Source organism: Lontra canadensis, unplaced genomic scaffold (assembly GCF_010015895.1).
Source record: "Lontra canadensis isolate GAN:19392208 unplaced genomic scaffold, GSC_riverotter_1.0 scaffold107, whole genome shotgun sequence".
NCBI lineage: Eukaryota > Metazoa > Chordata > Mammalia > Carnivora > Mustelidae > Lontra > Lontra canadensis.
In genome coordinates this window covers 1,256,134-1,273,604 of record NW_022631101.1, presented here as the reverse complement: position 1 = coordinate 1,273,604, position 17,471 = coordinate 1,256,134, and the positions used below count along the sequence as shown (strand labels likewise).

General features: G+C 56.0%; 2 protein-coding genes across 7 annotated transcripts; one reads left to right on the top strand and one right to left on the bottom strand.

The window, feature by feature from the left end:
• Positions 1-948: 948 nt before the first annotated feature.
• Positions 949-14,064, bottom strand: GEMIN7 (gem nuclear organelle associated protein 7). Of its 5 annotated transcripts, none has more exons than XM_032839359.1 (4): positions 13,976-14,064; positions 7,432-7,564; positions 4,126-4,213; positions 949-1,724 (listed from the first exon to the last, which is right to left on the bottom strand). In XM_032839359.1, exon 4 carries the CDS (start codon positions 1,714-1,716, stop codon positions 1,321-1,323), a length of 396 nt encoding a protein of 131 aa, XP_032695250.1. In that variant the 5' UTR covers positions 1,717-1,724; positions 4,126-4,213; positions 7,432-7,564; positions 13,976-14,064; the 3' UTR covers positions 949-1,320. The 5 variants fall into 5 exon arrangements, with proteins under 5 accessions (XP_032695250.1, XP_032695248.1, XP_032695251.1 ...); XM_032839357.1 differs by having other exon boundaries at positions 949-1,720; positions 4,127-4,213; XM_032839360.1 differs by lacking the exon at positions 4,126-4,213.
• ZNF296 (zinc finger protein 296) lies at positions 13,389-17,103 on the top strand. 2 transcript variants are annotated; one of them, XM_032839356.1, is made up of 3 exons: positions 13,389-13,716; positions 13,936-14,085; positions 16,049-17,103. In XM_032839356.1, exons 1-3 carry the CDS (start codon positions 13,419-13,421, stop codon positions 16,999-17,001), a joined length of 1,401 nt encoding a protein of 466 aa, XP_032695247.1. In that variant the 5' UTR covers positions 13,389-13,418; the 3' UTR covers positions 17,002-17,103. The 2 variants fall into 2 exon arrangements, with proteins under 2 accessions (XP_032695247.1, XP_032695246.1); XM_032839355.1 differs by having other exon boundaries at positions 13,933-14,085.
• Positions 17,104-17,471: the final 368 nt, after the last annotated feature.

Here is a 17,471-nt window from a genome sequence, read left to right as displayed (position 1 = left end):
ACGAAAATAATCGGGCTATGGAGCGGGGAGATCACCAAGTACGGAGCGAACGGGCGAGAGCCCAGGCCCCCGACCTCCCCTCAATTCAATCACTTAATATTCGCCTCCGCACTTTCGCGAGGCTTTCCTAGCAAGTCCGACGGTGGGGGCGGAGCTAAGACTAAAAGAGAGGGGGGATTCGGGGAGGAGCGAGCGACGTCGTTGCCAAGGCAACTAGAGAGCTAGTCCGCGGACTCGCTGGAGGCGGCGTCGCGAACGGACCTATGGGAGCTGAGGCTCTCCACCTGCCCCCTTCAGCATCTTCAGTCGCCGCACTTTCGCGACTGCAGACGAACAAAGCGAATCTCTTTATTTAATGGGATCTTCGCTTGCATTCTAAAGTTGATGGGACTACAGAGGGGGCTGCAATTACTTTTTTAAAGCGAATGTGCTGAAAGACGCTAGTGACGGGGATAAGGGCAGCGAATGATCCCGATGGCCACACAGCTGGAGCGACACAGAAAGAGGGTGAAGCTTCACCCCAAGCACTAGTCCTCAGCCTGGCCTCAGTGGCGCCGCCGCACAGGGTCCGACGCCTTCCGGAGAGGACGGGGAAGCCGTCTCTAGAGTGAGGTCCACACCGCTCCAGGGCCAGGAGACCAGGTAACCTGGTGCGAGCCACGCCCCTGCCTGGGAACACTCCCGCCTACCCGAAAAGGAAATCGCGTCCAAATGTCCCAAACCCTGCTTTCGGGTAGTTGCAGCCATTCCCGGACCAAGCCAATCTCCGCCTTCATCCGAGTTCCTCTCAGCCCCGTGATGTATCCTCTTCTTGGCCCAGATCCGCCGGATTCAGACCTTGGCTAGCCTAGCCACCCTTCCACTTCCTAAATCTGGCTCCATCCCTGTGTGCTACACTTTAGAAAGACAAACAAACAAACAAACAAACAAAAAAACAGGAGGCGAATCTTCCTGGGATAATTGGTTCTTTAGTAGGAGGGGAGTATCTTCAGGGTGGCTGAACTTTGCAGCTTCAAGAAACAATTTCCCACTCTGCCATTTGCCTTCCATGCCCAATCCTCAATCTTCGGGAACTGGCAAGAGGCCCTATTCTAGAGTTTAGAGTTCTTTGAGGTAGAGCATTCATGTCAATGGGCTCTAGAACTACTAAGGTTGCAAAATTTTACCGACTACACCCTGGAGGTCCCAAGAAGCCAAAGTTGCTTGGAGGTCGGCTCAGAATTCCAAGGGAGTTCCAAACTCTGTGTGCCCCACGACCATGTGGCAGGGCTGGGGCCCCGTGGCTAGGCCCAAAGCCAAAAGGTGAAGCCAGTAGCATCTTCATGGCTTGAAGGTGTACGCAATAATGTCACTACACCGCAGCAGGGCCTCAGCCTGCACACCTATGGGCGTCTGCAGCTGTGACACGTAGAAGTTGGCCACGTCCAGGTCGGTGGCTCCGAAGTGGGCAGTCACGTGCACGCCCTCGTGCAGTGTGAAGCTCACCTGGTGACCCACCATGGCTAGCAGGCTGCGGAGGTAGCGCTCCCGGAGCACCGCTCGTGCCTGCTGTTCCTGGGATTCCCGAGACTCTTGAACTCCTGCAGACTCTGGGGTTTCGGGACCCTCTGGCATCTGGGGGACCCTGCGTCCATCTGGGGCAAAGCCTCGGCTCAGGCCATCCGGGCCCCGGGGGAGCCGGAGCACAGGCACAGGGATGGTCAGTGGAGTCTGCATTATCCTGGCTGAAGGGTGAGGAAAGCAAGAAGCCATTACACAGGGAGTGGGCGACGGTGACAAGAGGCGTCTGTCTACCCCACCTCGGCTCAACTTGTCCAAAACCCAGTTCCGGATTCTCCTCCTCAACGCTGTCCCCTCCCTCCGCCAATTACCGCCTCTCCAGGAGCTGCTACCACGATTCTCGAGGTTCACGAGAGCAGGAACTTTTGACTGCTTTTTTTTTTTTTTTTTTTTTTTAGAGACTTTACTTATTTATTTGACCGACAGAGATCACGAGGCGGCAGAGAGGCAGAGAGAGAGGGAGAAGCAGGCTCCCCGCTGAGCAGAGAGCCCGATGTGGGGCTCGATCCCAGGACCCCGGGATCATGACCCGAGTCGAAGGCAGAGGCTTTAACCCACTGAGCCACCCAGGTGCCCCTTGACTGCTTTGATCACTGTTTTATTCCTACTCCCTGGTAATAAATATTTGCTGAAAGAACCAACTCCGGCCTCCTCTCGTCTCTCACACACAGCCCATCCGATCTATAGGGAAATGCTCTCTCCGACATACACTCCCAATCACACGGGAGCTGGCTTACAATGGCTTCCGGGGGCCAGCTCTGGAAAGATATGAACATTGCCATAACAATAGTTACACAGGTCACCTGGCTGCTCAGTAGGCAGAGGCTGGGATTCTTGATCACAGGGTTGTAGGTTCGAGGCCCACATTGGGTGTAGAGATTACTTTAAAATCTTAGGGGCGCCTGGGTGGCTTAGTTGGTTAAGCAACTGCCTTCGGCTCAGGTCATGATCCTGGGATCCTGGGATCGAGTCCCACATCGGGCTCCCTGCTCAGCCGGCAGCCTGCTTCTCTCTCTGCCTCTTCCCCTGCTTGTGCTCCCTCTCTCTCTGTGACAAACAAAATCTCTGAAGTGCATTCTCTTTGCCCTTTAAAAAAAAAAAAAAAATCAAGGTCATAAAAGGCAAAGAAAGCCTGAGGAGGAAATATGTATCTAACTGACCCTTAAACAACTTGGGAGTTAGAGCTCCAGCCCCCCACACGACTGAAAATCCAGGTATAACTCGTAATTCCCCAAGACCTAACTACTGGTAGCCTGCTGTTGACTGGAAGCCTTATTGATAACATAAAGAGCTGATTAACACATATTTGGTACGTTGTACGTATTACGTGCTGTATTCTTACATTAAGGTAAGCTAGAGAAAAGCAAACTTTATGAAGAAAATCCTAAGGAAGAGAAAATACACTTACAGCATTGTACTGTATTTATGGGAAAAAATCCGTGTATAAGGGGACCGATGCAGTCCAAACCGGTATTGTTCAAGGATCAATTGTTGTTTTTATATTCTGAGCCTAACGCTCATCTCTCCACTGCCCACATTTTGGTCCAGCCACTGTCACTTCCTGATTGGACGAATGAAGTCACCTCCTCCCTGAGCTCCTGGCCTCCACCTTCACTGTCTCCTTACCCCCAAGTCTATCCCCACCCACACAGCCAAAGGGACCTGCTTAACACCTGACACCCACCATCGAACACCGGAGCCCGGTCACGCCCGTCCTCTGCTAAGAGCCCGACCCTGGCTTCCGCTTGTCAGAGTCAAACCCAAAGTCCTCACCACAGCCCTCAGCAGCCCCATGAGCTCCAGACCCTGCCAGCACGCCATGTTCAAGTCCTACCCCCTCCCTTCCGGCCCTCCTCAGCTTCCCTGTCCTCTGTAGCAAATGGTACTCTTCTGACATATGGCGTATTTACTGTTCTGCTTATGGCCTTTGTCCCCTGCTAGATGCCTGCCTCCCCCATGGGCAGCGGCCTTGCTTCTTGCCTTCTGCTGTACCCTCAGCTCCTGGAACCCTGTGGGGCAGGGACAGAGACACCCGGCCCTTTAAACATCACTCCTGCTTGAAGGAATGCAGTGGAGACCTGAGCTCCTAGGCCGGCTTCGCTGGGGGACCTCAAGCTGAGAGGCAGTTTCCTCTTCCCTTTTAAGGAGAAACGGCACCCAGAGCCCCTCAGCGTGTCATTAGGATGCGACAGGCTCCTGCAGGACTGGGGGCCTGACTATAAAAGTTGAGTTACAATTGTTATTATTACTATTACTGTGTGACTGGGGTAAGTTGCTTAACCAGTCTGTGCCTCGGTTTCCCCATCAGTGAAATACAGGTGGTAAGAAGACCAGCCCCACAGGGCTGGCCTGGGGACTAAAGGCACAATCACACAGGGTTCAGCACAGGCTTGGAACACATTAAGCACCACTATGATGGGGGCTGCATACAGGGAGATGCCAGTTCTGTGAGCAAGAGAGACAGGGAGAGAGGGACCCAGGTTTCAGGCAGCTGAAACCGTGGCTCAGTCCTCTCTAAAGTGATGACAGATTTTAGGCACCCGTGTCCCACCCCGGGCCACTCACAGTAAGAGGGAGACTGAGATGATCCTTTTCCTCGTTAGGCGATTCCTGTCTCTGCAGCTCACCTGTGGGCTCCTGGCAAGGAAGGACCCTGCAGGGAAATGGGCCACAGCAGTAGATGAGGGTTTCTCAACCTCAGCATCATTGATATTTGCGACAGGGCCCTCTTTGTCCTGCTGTGGGGGCCTGTTAGGTGCAGAAGTGTGAGATTTTAGCAACAGCCCTGGCCTCTGGCCACAAGACGCCTGTAGCATCCCCTACCCCAAGCCGTGACTCCCAAAATTGTCTCCCACTGGTGAATGGTACGGTATAAGAATTACAGCTCAATAAAGCCTTTTTTTTTTTTTTTTTAGAATTTTATTTTTCAGGGGATGCCTGAGTGGCTCAGTCGGTTAAGTGTCTGCCTTTGGCTTGGGTCACGATCCCAGAGTCCTGGGATCGAGCCCAGCATCAGGCTCCTTGCTCAGCAGGGAGACTGCTTCTCCCTCTGCCTGGACTCCCCCTGCACACACGCTCCCTCGCTCTCTCTGTTCTGACAAATAAATAAATAAATAATCTTAAAAAAATAAGAGATTTTTTTTTTAAATAATCTCTACATCTAGTATGCAGCTCAAACTTATAACCCCAAGATCAAGATTTCCATGCTGTACTGACTAAGCCAGCCAGGCACCCCATAAAGCCTTTTTTTTTTAAGTTCTCCATATATTGGGGTGTCTGGTTGGCTTGGTCAATAGCAGGAAATTCTTGATCTCAGGGTCATAAATTCCAGCCCCATACTAGGGGTAGAGATTACATAAAATAAAATTAAATAGAATGGAATAATAAAATAAAATAGGTAAAGTGGCTGGATGCCTGGGTAGCTCAGCAGGTTAAGCCTCTGCCTTCAGGGCCGCCTGGGTGGCTCAGTGGGTTGAGGCCTCTACGTTAGGCTCAGGTCACAATCCCAGGGTCCTGGGATTGAACCCTGCATCAGGCTCTCTGCTCATCAGGAAGTCTGCTTCCCCCTCTCTCTCTGCCTGCCTCTCTGCCTACTTATGATCTCTGTCAAATAAATAAACAAAATCTTAAAAAAAAAAAAATCCTCTGCCTCCGGCTCAGGTCATAATCTCAGGGTCCTGAGATCAAACTCCACATCAGGCCCTGCTCACTGGGGAGTCTGCTTCTCCCTCTCCCTCTGCTTTTCCCCTTGCTTGTGTTCTCTCTCTCTCTCTCTCTCAGATAAATAAAAATCTTAAAAAAACAAAAAATAGGCAGGGGTCGGGGCGCCTTGGTGGCTCAGTGGATTAAGCCTCTGCTTTCAGCTCAGGTCATGATCTCAGGGTCCTGGGATCGAGCTCTGCGTCAGGCTCTCTGCTCAGCGGGGAGCCTGCTTCTCCCTCTCTCTCTGCCTGCCTCTCTGCCTACTTGTGATCTCTATCCATCAAATAAATAAATAAATATCTTAAAAAAAAAAAAAAAAAAGGTAGGGACACCTGGGTGGCTCAATTGGTTAAGCGTCTGCTTTCGGCTCGGGTCATGATCCCAGGGTCCTGGAATCAAGTCCCAGATTGGGCTCCCTGTTCTGCAGGGAGTCTGCTTCTCCCTCTGCCTCTCTTTCTCTCTGTCTCTCATGAATAAATAAAATCTTTTAAAAATTAGGTAAAGTAACAAAGGTTATGTATGCTTTACCCCAATAAATTTTTTTTTTTAAATTCAGTGTATATATTCAAAAAAATGATTTCTACAAAAAAAAAAAAAAAAAAAAAAGGTGGTGGGGCAGGGCACCCGTGTGGCTCAGTCGGTTAAGTGACTGCCTTCAGCTCAGAGCATGATCCTGGAGTCCCAGGATCCAGTCTGTGTGGGGCTCCCTGCTCAGCAGGGAGTCTGCTTCTCCCTTAATTAAAAAAAAGAACAAAAACAAACCCAAAAAACTCTCCATACATGGCCCAATGTCCTTGGGAGGAACAAAATAAAAAACGTGTCTAGTTGAGAACCACTAGTGTAGACAAACAGGTGGGGGGTGCGGATAAACACAGCTATTCAACTCCTGAACAGTCACAACCCCACAGACAACCAGGGAAATGCAAATTAAAGCTCCAATGCTAGAAGACCCTTCACTTCCCAGCTGGGGTAAGAGGCAAGGCTGATGAGGCAAGGTGTCTGTGCAGCTGTGGAGAAGCACCTTCCGTCCCTTGGGACTAAGGGCATAAATCAGGGTCACAGAGGGCCAGTGACGGCTTCTGTGAACACTGCAAAGGCTGCTGGTCCTTCAGCCGCTGGAAGAGCCCAGGGGAGGGGCCTTTGAACAGTCAACCTCTTTATGACTTTCACAGTCCTTTCACAAAATATTACTAGTCAAAGTAATATTTTTTTCTAAGATTTTATTTAATTCCGGTCATCTTTAGACCCAACATGAGGTTGGAACTCACAACCCAGAGATCAAGAATCCCAGTGCTCTACCAACTGAGCCACCCAGGGGCGTCATCAAAGTAATTTTTAAATTCTAATTTCAAGAAGGAAGGGGCATACTGTAATGCTCCCATCTCTCTCGAAAAATGTTAGATTCTGGGGCGCCTGGGTGGCTCAGTTGTCGGTAAAGTGTCTGCCTTTGGCTCGGGTCATAATTCCTAGGGTCCTGGGTCCTGGGATGGAGCCCCCGCTCAGTGGGGAGCCTGCTTCTCCCTCTCCCCTGCCACCCTCCCCACCCCTGCTTGCGCTCCCTCTCACTCTCGCTCTCTCAAATAAATAAATAAATTCTTTAAAAAAAAAAAAAAAAAGATTCCCGGGGCACCTGGCTGGGTCATTTGTTGAGTTTGCACAACTCTTGATCTCAGGGTGGTAGGTGGAGACTACTTAAAATAAAATTTAAAGAAATAGAAATAAGAATGTCAGATTCCCCCTCGGGAATGTGAACTTCCTCTCCCAACCTTATCCACTCCCCAAACTTTCTGTACCAGCCCAGACCTTTCCTAGGGATGAGCTGCCAAGCCCTACCGATCACAGTGGTGGTCAGATGGGATCCTTACTGCAAGTTAGCAAATTTCCTCTGTAAAGGGCCCAACAGTAAATACTTCAGGTTTTGTGGCCCACAGGGTCTGTCACAACTACTCAACGCTGCCACAGTGGCAAGAAAGCAGCCATGGCCAGATACGCAAACAATGAGTGTGGCCCTTCTTAAAACCTTACTTATCAGGAGGGACACTGCAATTTGAATTCCATACAATTTCATGCACCCACACAGATTTCTTAAAATTTTCCAAGCACTTAGAAGTGTAAGACCCGCTCTTAGCTGGTGGGCCAGACCAGACCAGGAGGCAGGCCACAGCTTACCCCGCCCGCGGCAGAGAGGACAAAGGTGTGGATTCAGGGAGCCCGGTGGTTCTTAGCCCTCCCAGATTCACTACGAAGGATCTGGGCTGGTGACTGCGACTCTATAGGCAGCCTTCCGGCTCCGGTTCCTCATCTGTGAAATGAAGGAGGAAAGAAAAGAAAAAACTGACCTCCTAAGGTTTCCAGGAGAGGGGAGCATCTTTCAGGGTGATCAGGAAAAGGGCATCCCACGGTGTCCCGGACCCCTCCTCGCTTTCTCTTCCATCCATCAGTACAGCCCCTCAGCTCCACCTTCAAAGTCGTATCCAGAACCCAGCAACTTTTCACCCTCTGCCCCACTCTGCTTCCTCTCCAGTCTGGTCCCGCCACCGTCCCTAGTCACCTGGACTCTACCAGTCTCCTCCCCATCAGGCCCCCAGCTTCTACCTTCACCTTTCCCTGCGCCGACACAGCTATCAGAGAGATCCTGTTAGAACTAAGTCCCAACACACCCCTCCTTAGCTCAGAGCCCCCCCTAGGGCTCCTACCTCCCCCAAGAGCAAAAAGCCCAAGTCCTCCCCGTGGCTGCAAGACCCCTCTGACCTCGTATCCTGCCCCTCCACTCTTGCTCAGTCCTCCAGTCCTTGAACATATCAAGAACACTCCTGGGGTGCCTGGGTGGCTCAGTGGGTTAAGCCTCTGCCTTCGGCTCAGGTCATGACCTCAGGGTCCTGGGATCAAGCCCCAAGTCGGGCTCTCTGCTCAGTGGGGAGCCTGCTTCCCCCCTCTCTCTCTGCCTGCCTCTCTGCCTACTTGTGATCTCTCCCTCTCTGTCAAATAAATAAGTAAAATCTTTAAAAAAAAAAAAAAAAAAACCACTCTTGCCTAGAACCCTCTTCCAGATGGGAGAGTTTTATACATTTCCGGGTCCAGGACTCATCTTCCCCCGCTCACTGCCCTCAGGTCATTGCTCAAATGTCACCTTTATGGGGGGGGCGGACAGTAGCCCCTTCACCCTGCATTCTCCTGTCCGCATAGTACTATCCCCTCCTGACAATATGCATGCACTTGTTTACCTGCGTACTGTCGGGTCTGCCACAGGACACAAGACTTTGAAAGGCCATGTCTGGTGATTTCACAACCCCATCCCAGCCACACCCCGAGCCAGGAAAACAGGGGGAGCTCAGTCAATCTTTGTTGAAGGAACGAAAAGATTCACCCATCCACGTTATCCAAGTGCCTGCTCAGTGCCCCACCCACCTGACTTGTCTTTAGAGGATGCTGACCCGGAGTGGGCCGGGCTGGAAGGAATGAGGCTGGGGGCCCTCAGGTATCCAGAGGGGGCACCAGCCCAGCCTAGGGGCGAGAGAGCGAGCTGGCCAGGAAGTCTGTTGCATTTGAGCACAGACCCAAATGGTATAAGGGATGGAGTCACGTAGAGATCTGGGGGGAAAGGTGTTCCTGTCAGTGGGAACAGCAAATGCAAAGCCCGTGGCAGGGAGGCCAACGTGGAGGAGGCAGGAGGCCGAAGCAGGGGTGGATCGTGCAGGAAAGGGCCTTGAAGACGGAGGTGAGGACCTGGCTCTCTACTCTGAGTGAGGAAGGACAGATAGGACGGGACTTGGATTTTCACATGATCCCTCTGCCTGCTGCATGGGGACAGTGGATTGTGAGGGACACCGAGGGAGAAGCAGGGAGCCCGGTGAGGAAGCCACTGCAGTGGCCCAGGTAGGCAGAGGATGACGGTGCCTGGGACAGGTTGAGGGCCACGCAGGTGGGGAAAAGTGGTCAGATAAGAATTTATTTTGAAGGTTGAGAGCCCTCACTACTTGCTGTTGGACTGAGGGGAGGACCAAGACAGACTCTCAGCGTTTTCCCTGATGGGAAAGACCACAGTAAATGGGATTTATGGGATATATACATTTTCTTCTTTGAGTTTTTGGTTTAATCCCAGTTAGTTAATACACACTGTGATATTAGTTTCAGGTGTACAATATACGTTTTCTTTATTTGATTACTACCACTGCGAATGGGACTCAAGGATATACACATTTTTTAACTTATCTGACCACTGCAGTCCAAGCTTGGTCAAGAATCATCAGCCCCCAGGGCTCTCCTGCAACCTAGGTTAACACTTGAGTGATTTAAAAGAAACACCCTACTCTCTAGGGCTGGTACTACATAAAGGATCGTTAGGAATTAATCAAGTGGCCACAAATGATGTTAAATCCCTGGATAAAACAAAAAAGCAAGGGTGAACCAGCGTACAGACCTGCTTTCTCCATTAGGGGAGAACAAATGGAGATTTGGTTAGCCTGTGAGATCCCCATTTTCCAGAGGAGGAAACTGGGACTGGGAAATGACAAATCATTTACTGGGAGTGAGCTGACTGAGCCGCAGGAAAAAGGGAGCAAAGCCAGGTTGGTCTGACAAGGGATCCGGCCATGTCCTCAGACAGCACTGAAGGGCCACCGGAGGTTTCAGAACCAAGGTGTGATCCGGTAAGAAACTGGTTTAGGAAAGGTCCTGCAGGGTGTGCTCAAGAAGGCAAAACCAGGCATTATCCATGTTCCCTGGTGATCAGGCTCCAGAATCCTTAATCTTTTCAGTTTCCAAGCCAAGGATTTCCCCCCAGAAGATTTCAGAAAAATGTCCAAACCCATCCCCCACGACTTGAAAAACGATTTGCATAGCTAAAGACTCCAGAGCTCATCACTTGGGTCGTGGGCGAGGGCAGCAGATTTGCAGACCTCCCTTCCTGGGGCCTCGGGGCTGACTTCCAAGGAAAAGGCAATGGATCCGTTCAGTGGACGCTTCGCTAACTAACCCTTCCGTTACCAGGGCAGGAAACTAGCTAGGTTAGCAGGTTCACAGCGAAGACCCCCGACCCCGGCGAAAGAAGCAAGGGGCTGACGAGTCCACACAACCAGCCCCCACCCCCAGCTCCCGCACGGAGTCCCTCCCCTCCCCTCTGCCCCCTGCGCGGGTCAGTTCCCTTTCAATTCCGCCCTGGCCACCCACCGCTAGCCCTTTCTTATACTAAGTAGGTCCTCCCGGCCCCCGGGCGTCCATTCCCCACTCCGCCCGCGCTGGGTGTCCTCCCAGCTCAGATCGGGCCAGCGATTCCGTCCAAACACCGCGGGGCGTCAGGACTGCAGCCGCGGTCACTGCCCTGACCGTTGTCTCATCCTCTTCCCGGGAGAGGCGGGCCAGGGGCGGGGGGGTGGGGGGAGGCACTGCGCGCTGCTCCGGCTCCTCGCCCCGAAGACCCGAGCGCGGGAACGTGCCCGGATCGGAGTACGGGTGCCGGCGCTCCGGGCGGGGTGGAGGGACCGGAAGGTCCTCCACGGCCGGTGTGGCAGGCGCGGACCTGCCCCTTTCCCGCCGCTCCCGGCTCCGCACGCGGACTGGAGCTCCCGCCCCGCCACCAACACCCCGCACTCACCCAGGTCCGTGGCGACTGGGGCTCGCACTTCCGCCGGCGCCCCGGCTGCAGAGGCTCGGGCGGGCGGAGAGCCGCCCAGCCTAGGTTCCGCCCGCGCCGCCGCCCCAGCCCCAAGCCCCACGTGGTGGCGGGCGGGCTCTCGAGCTCGGAAGCGGGCTCTGCCCGGCGTCCCACTCCGCCTGCGGCCTGGCCCCGCGCTGCCCTCGGAGTCGCCCGCCGGCGAGGTGGGGCCTGTCTGGGATGCCCGCTTCACGGAAGAAGAAACCGAGGTGCAAAGAGGTGCAGAGAAGACTTCCTCCCGGCTGAGTTAAGCGGGGCGCTTGGTGTTTGCCCCCCCCACCCCCCTACACGTGCACACTCCTACCCTTCACCTGCCGTCCAGACCCCAGACCCCCTTTCCTTGAAACGCCGCGCAGCCACACGGCGGGAAAGAGGCTTGTGGAGAGCTGCTGCTGGGATGGAACCAAGGGGTGGTGGTTCTGTCCGGCACACCTCCCTGCAGCACCCCCCGTTTTACAAAGGAGGAAACAGGCCTTGAAGGATGGAATGTCTGGCGTGAAGGGCTTGGGAGCCTCGTTCATCTGGGCTCAGACAGAATTCCCTTCTGCCACACTTTTTCAGTAAGGCGGAGGCTTCGTGGACCTTTCCACCCCACCAGATGCCCTGGCACACAGGCCCTCTGCCATACCTATGGAAGACTGTGCCAGATGCCCGGGTGGCTTAGTGGGTTAAGAGTCTGCCTTTGGCTCAGGTCAGGATCCCAGAGTCCTGGGATTGAGTCCCATGTGGGGCTTTCTGCTCAGTGGGAGTCAGCTTCTCCCTCTCTTTCTGGCTCTTTTGCTCTCTCTCAAATAAATGTCTTAAAAAAAACAAAAACAAAAACTGCAGAGCAGGAGCTCAATACAAATTTGTTAACTGAACTATGCAGGAGCAGGGCCCCGTGGACAAGGCTGACTTGGCTCCTGCCTGCTTAGAACCTATATTTTAGAAGGGCCGGTAGCGGCAGATACAGGGTCTCCAGGAGCAAATACATCAACAAGATCCTTCAGGGCTTGTGATGAGTGATATAGAAGGAATAAAATAAGGGTCATGGTGGCCGTGAAGAAGTACCCTTAGGTATCAGACAGGGAAGCCGAGGGCCGGGGAAGAAGCGAGGACAGATGGAGGTCACGGTCCGAGGCCTCCAGCAGGGTGGGGCTACATTAGATACAGTGGTCAGGGAGGTCCTCTGCTCTCTGGAGGACAATTGAGCTCAGCCCTGAATAACAATATGAGGAACCTTCTGGCCTGGAGCAGTACTCTGGGGAGATTAGCATGTGAAATTCACTCCGAGCCGGGCCAGCGACGCCAGAGAGGACAGACCCTGGCCCTGACCTCAGGGGGCTTGTGGGGGGGGGGGGGGGGGAGGAAGGGAGGACAGTCGACAAATAGGTCTAAGTTCTGATGTGGCTGGTGCCAGGAAGAAGAAGAAACTCGTCAGGGTTGGAGGGTGGGGCTGGGTGTCGATGCCACTTCAAACAGTGATCAGAGTGAGCTGCTTTGTGGAGGGAAGTTCAAGGAGGCCTGAGCAGGGCCGCGGAGGTGGGGGGGGCAGTGAGACAGTTGCCTGTTTGGTCTGAATGGTGATTCCAGAGCAGAGATCTATAGGGTCACAACCCTCCTCGCCTTAAACCACTCAAGGCTCTGGTCTCAGGAAACCCAAGACCTTAAAGCGATCATAAGACCCTCTAGGGCCTGACCTCATTTTCTCAGAAAACTCAAATCACCCACGCCTCTCCCCATGCCCAACCCCCTTCCTTGTTACTCTAGAACGCGCAAGGCCGGTCTCAGTTCTACCAGGCTCTGCTCTGGAGAGAAGGGACCCTCCCGACCCCACCCCAGCAACCCCGTCCCTTTGCAGCCCCTCCTAGCTTTATTTTGCCCCACTGCACTTGTCATCCTGGGAGGCACTTACGTTTTGCAGTCACCTTGAGAATCTGTCTCCCCGACAAAGAAACTGCCTGAGGCCGGGGATTATTACTTTCTGTCTTGTTCCCTGCGATATCCTCCGTGCTTAGAACAGAACCCAGTGCACAGTAAATGCTCAATAAATGTTGGCTCACAGAATTTTTATTGTAATGCATTTAATGAAACCGTCCCGATTACTCATAGGCGCCTAGCGAAAAACGTGGCCCCTACTGTTTTTCTCTCTCGGGGTGGGTGTGGGGACCCTGTGCCTCAGTTACACCGGCCCCAAGGCCGGATCAGGAATAGCTGTTTGCGCGTGTACTCGCGTGGCCTCGGCGTAATTAAGGTTCGGTCCCTAAGAAACTGCAGTGGGCTCGGCTTTGATCGAGTTTGGCAGCGGCCCGGGGCCCCTCTGGGGGCCGCCCCGTACTCTCCCGTCAGGCCCCGCCCCGGTGGGCGGAGCAACGGGCCGGGCCAGCACGTGTAAGAGTTCGCGGCGGGTCTCCGCAGTCACTCACCTGAGCGCCTCGGACTGAGCGCGCACAGCCCGCGCGTCCGCCGCCAGCCAGCCCGCCAGCCAGCCCGCCAGCACGCCAGCCCGCCCGGCCCTCGACCCATGTCCCGCCGAAAGGCCGGCTGCACGCCCCGCCGAGTAGACCCCGCGCCCGCCTCCAACACAGACGACGAGATGGAGATGCCGGACCTCGTCATCGAAGTGAAGCCCGAGCCAGACGCGCGGGCCCTACAGGCCCCGGGGCTTGGGCCCTTCTCCCCGAAGGAAGTGCCCGCGTCGGGGCGGTTCGACGGCGAACCCCGCCACTCCCCCGGCCCCGCGCCCGCCGGGAGCCCTCTCCACTCCCTGGGCGCGCGGAACCAGTGGGCGCTGTGGACGCCACTGAGCCTCAGCCCTCGCGGTGAGCGCCCCCTACCCCTGCCCCGCCTCTCTCCCCCTTCCCTCGGGGGGTTGGGGGGGTGCGACGCCTTCCCTCGGGCGCCGACCCCCGACCCCTTGACCCTGCCTCATTTGTGTTGCGTGCTCCCGGCCTCTGACCTTCGGGTTTTCCCTCTCCCTCGGAACCCCCAGGCCCCATCGTGGCCCCACCCCACGCTTACCACCCGCTTCCTCCCAGCAGACCGCCAGCCCTGGACCGACAAACACCCGGATCTGTTGACCTGCGGCCGTTGCCTGCAGACCTTTCCGTTGGAGGCCATCACTGCTTTCATGGACCACAAGAAGGTGGACTGTCAGCTTTTCAAAGGGCCCAGCCCCTGCCAGGGCTCAGGTGAGTCAAGCGGGGATGCAGTCCCCCTCTCAAGTTCAAGGGCCCGGCTTCCTGTGGGAGCAGGGGCTGAGCTGGACAGGCGGGGCAGTGAGCACTACTTCCCCTTTCTCGCTCCCCATCGGGTGTAGCCTAGGCGTGGCCAGGGCCTGCCCTGTCCTAGGGCTGGGACTAGTTGGGGGGGCGGCGGGGGCTGGGCCTGTAGGAGGGCCGCCCACAGGGTGTGGCCAGCCCCTGAAGACTGGTCTGGGGATTTGCCACACACACACACCCCCCGAATCTGGTTTCACTTCTCCTTCCCCTTGGCCAGAAATAACTGGCCAGGTGGCTGGACCCGTGTGGCAGTAGGGGGACCTCTGGGGAGGGCAACAACCTGGGGGAGGGGAAGCTGAGGCCAGCTGGAAGCGTGGCATGGCCGCCCCATCCCACCTCTTGATAACTTTGGATTCCAGGCGCTGGTGCGCTTGCTCAGAGCCAGTGAAGGGGCCTCTGGCTTCCCTCTCAGACGGAATCTCCCAGCCCTGCACACTGGGAAGCCCCTGGTTTGGGCCAGGTCCTGGGTGTCTGGACACCTGGGTTCCTTCTCTTGGGAGGGAACCAAAGCCCTTGACCTGATACTAGACTCATGGTGAGCTTCTGGTCATCAGAGGCTGAGGTGCCTCTGAACCTGCACATTTCCACCCCCTGGCCCATGTGGTCTAGGATATTTGATAGGTGGAATTATATTCAGGCCCGGGCTGGAGGCTAGAAGGTGCTGTAGTAGGGGAGGGAAAGGAGGGACTGTGAATTAGCTGTAGACTTGAAGCAGCTGGTGGTCTGGTGGCCCAGGGAGGGGCGTTGGTGGAATCACTAAACACCCCGGGTACTTGGACTTGGAGCAGTGTGGGCACACCTCAGCCCTGTGGGCTCAGCTCATGTTTACTGAGGGCTGACATGGACCGGAACTCTCAGCTCTTCTCCATTTGAGGTCGCAACAACCCTAAAAGGAAGAGGATCCCCAGTATCCCCATATTCTGACGAGTAAGAAAACTGAGGGCCAGAGAGAAGGGTTTCTCGCCCAAGGTCACACAGCTAGGGAGCCAGAGAACCAGCTGGAAGTCAGGCCGGGCTGGCACTCTCCAGCTGCCTTCTGAGCTCCTGACCCTGGCTGGTGATGCTTCAGGAAAGCCGCCCCCATCCCAGACGGTCTAGAATTTGGAAACTCAAGGCAAACACTTTACTGGTAGTACCTGGAGAGTCTAGAGAAAACGTCCAATTTGGAGGGTTCTTACTTTCGGGTGCATGAGGAGGGAGGGGGACCTCACTGCCCCACCCCGACCTCTAGGTGGCTGCTTTGCCTTCTCCCCACTTAGGCCTTGGCCCCATCTTCTACATAAGGCAGGAAATAGGAGACCACCCGTGGAATCCATGAACTTGGAGCCTGGTGCAGAAACCCACTCAGTAATCATCCCAACAGTCTTTTTTGAAACTGTCTCACCCTCCCCAGGTTTCTGCATTGAAACCCCAGCTCTGCCCTTCTAAGCTTGTGACCTCGGAGAAGTGTATCTGCCTCAGTTCTCCCATCTGGAAGACAGAGGTCTTGTTTCTTGTCTAGGTGGGAAGCTGAGTCGAGGTGGGGCATGGCCCGCCCCCAGCACCCAGAATTCCAGGTCTCCAGTAAGGCCTTCCTGACCCTCTCCCCCATAGAAAATAGCACTCCTCCCATCCCTCGCTCTGCTTTCCCTTTTCTTCTGGAAGACTCTAAGACACAGAGAATCCCCAGGTCGTCGTCATCCACTCCACAGATTTTCCTTGTCTGTCCGCCCACATCTGCCCCTCGGCTTCTGAGGATAGTGAGTTTGTCTTCCTGCAGTGCTTTCTCAGCCCCTGAAACAGGGCCTTTCCTGCAGAAGGCGACCAACTGGCAGGTGTGAGTGGCACCCCCGGCTTTCCTCCATCTCCCTAACACCGGCCCTTCTCTCTGCAGAGCACAAGGACCCCAAGGCCTTGAGCTGCTTCCGCTGTGGGAGACAGTTCACGGGGGCCTGGAAGCTGCTGCGCCATGCCCAGTGGGACCACGGATTGTCCATCTACCAGACGGAGCCCGAGGCCCCCGAGGCCCCGCTGCTGGGCCTGGCGGAGGTGGCCGCCGCAGTGTCGGCGGTTGTGGGGCCCGACGTGGAGGCCCAGAGCCCGCGGGGGAGCGTCCTCCCCCGGCGGAGCCCCACCTGTCCTGTGTGCGCCAAGACCCTCAGCTCCTTCAGTAATCTCAAGGTGCACATGCGCTCGCATACTGGAGAGCGGCCATACGCCTGCGACCAGTGTCCCTACACCTGCACCCAGAGCAGCAAGCTCAACCGCCACAAGAAGACACACCGGCAGCCGCTGCCCCAGAGCCCCTGCAGGGCCGCTGCTGGCGGGGAGCAGGCCTCTGCCGCTGCCCCTCCGGAGCCAGCTGCACACGCCGCTGCCCCAGCCAGCACCCTCCCGTGCAGCAGCGGGGAAGGCGCCGGGGCTGCGGCCACTGCGGGCGTCCAGGAGCCCGGGGCCCCTGGCGGTGGGGCCAGCTGGGGGCCTGCCCCCAAGGAACAGAGAACCGAGCCTGCCAAGAGCCAGCTGTCCCCCAAGAAGATGCCCAAGCCACTGGGCAAGAGCCGAGGGCCCGGGGGCAGCTGCGAGTTCTGCGGGAAGCACTTCAGCAACAGCAGCAACCTGACGGTGCACCGGCGCTCGCACACCGGCGAGCGGCCCTACGCCTGCGAGCTCTGCTCCTACGCCTGTGCGCAGAGCAGCAAGCTGAACCGCCACCGCCGCATGCACGGCCCCGGGCCTGGCAGCACCCGCTTCGAGTGTCCCCACTGCTGCGTGCCCTTCGGCCTGCGCGCCACCCTGGACAAACACCTGCGCCAGAAGCACCCTGGGGTGGGCGGAGAGGCCTGAGCTGTCAGAGTGCCCTCCATGCTGCTCCCGGGACCACCGGGACCGCCGCTGGGCACCCTCCCTGGCCTTCCTCTGCTGCAAGTAAATTCTCCCGCCTGTTTACACACGCGTTTGGACTCTGGCTTTCTTGGGGTGTCTGAGGTGGGGCGGGTGGCTTCCCTCCTTGGGGTGGACGGCTGGACAGACCGGTTTGGAGAGGGGGAGGGGAAAGGCCAGCCCCCAGCGCCCCGGGCACAGCAGGACTGGCACAGAAAGCCGTGCTCCCGGTTCCCAGTGTGGGCGAGGCCAGGGCAGGGGCCGAGGCGAGGGTGGGGAGAAGCCTGGACCTGTCACCAGAGGCCCCTGGGCAAAGTCCTGGCCCGGCCTCTACATGCTGGGTGCTGGGCCCTTCCTGGCTAAGCCCAGAGTGGGCCCCTGCCTTCGCTGAGCTATGGCGGGAACGGTGCTGCTGACCCAGGAGCCACCACCCC

Excerpts from the sequence above, each read along its gene's own strand:
- GEMIN7 (XM_032839359.1), bottom strand. The coding sequence starts at position 1,716 with ATGCAGACTCCACTGACCATCCCTGTGCCTGTGCTCCGGCTCCCCCGG.
- ZNF296 (XM_032839355.1), top strand. The coding sequence starts at position 13,419 with ATGTCCCGCCGAAAGGCCGGCTGCACGCCCCGCCGAGTAGACCCCGCG. Across the intron at positions 13,717-13,932 it reads ACTGAGCCTCAGCCCTCGCG|CAGACCGCCAGCCCTGGACC; the intron begins GTGAGCGCCCCC and ends GCTTCCTCCCAG. Across the intron at positions 14,086-16,048 it reads CAGCCCCTGCCAGGGCTCAG|AGCACAAGGACCCCAAGGCC; the intron begins GTGAGTCAAGCG and ends TTCTCTCTGCAG.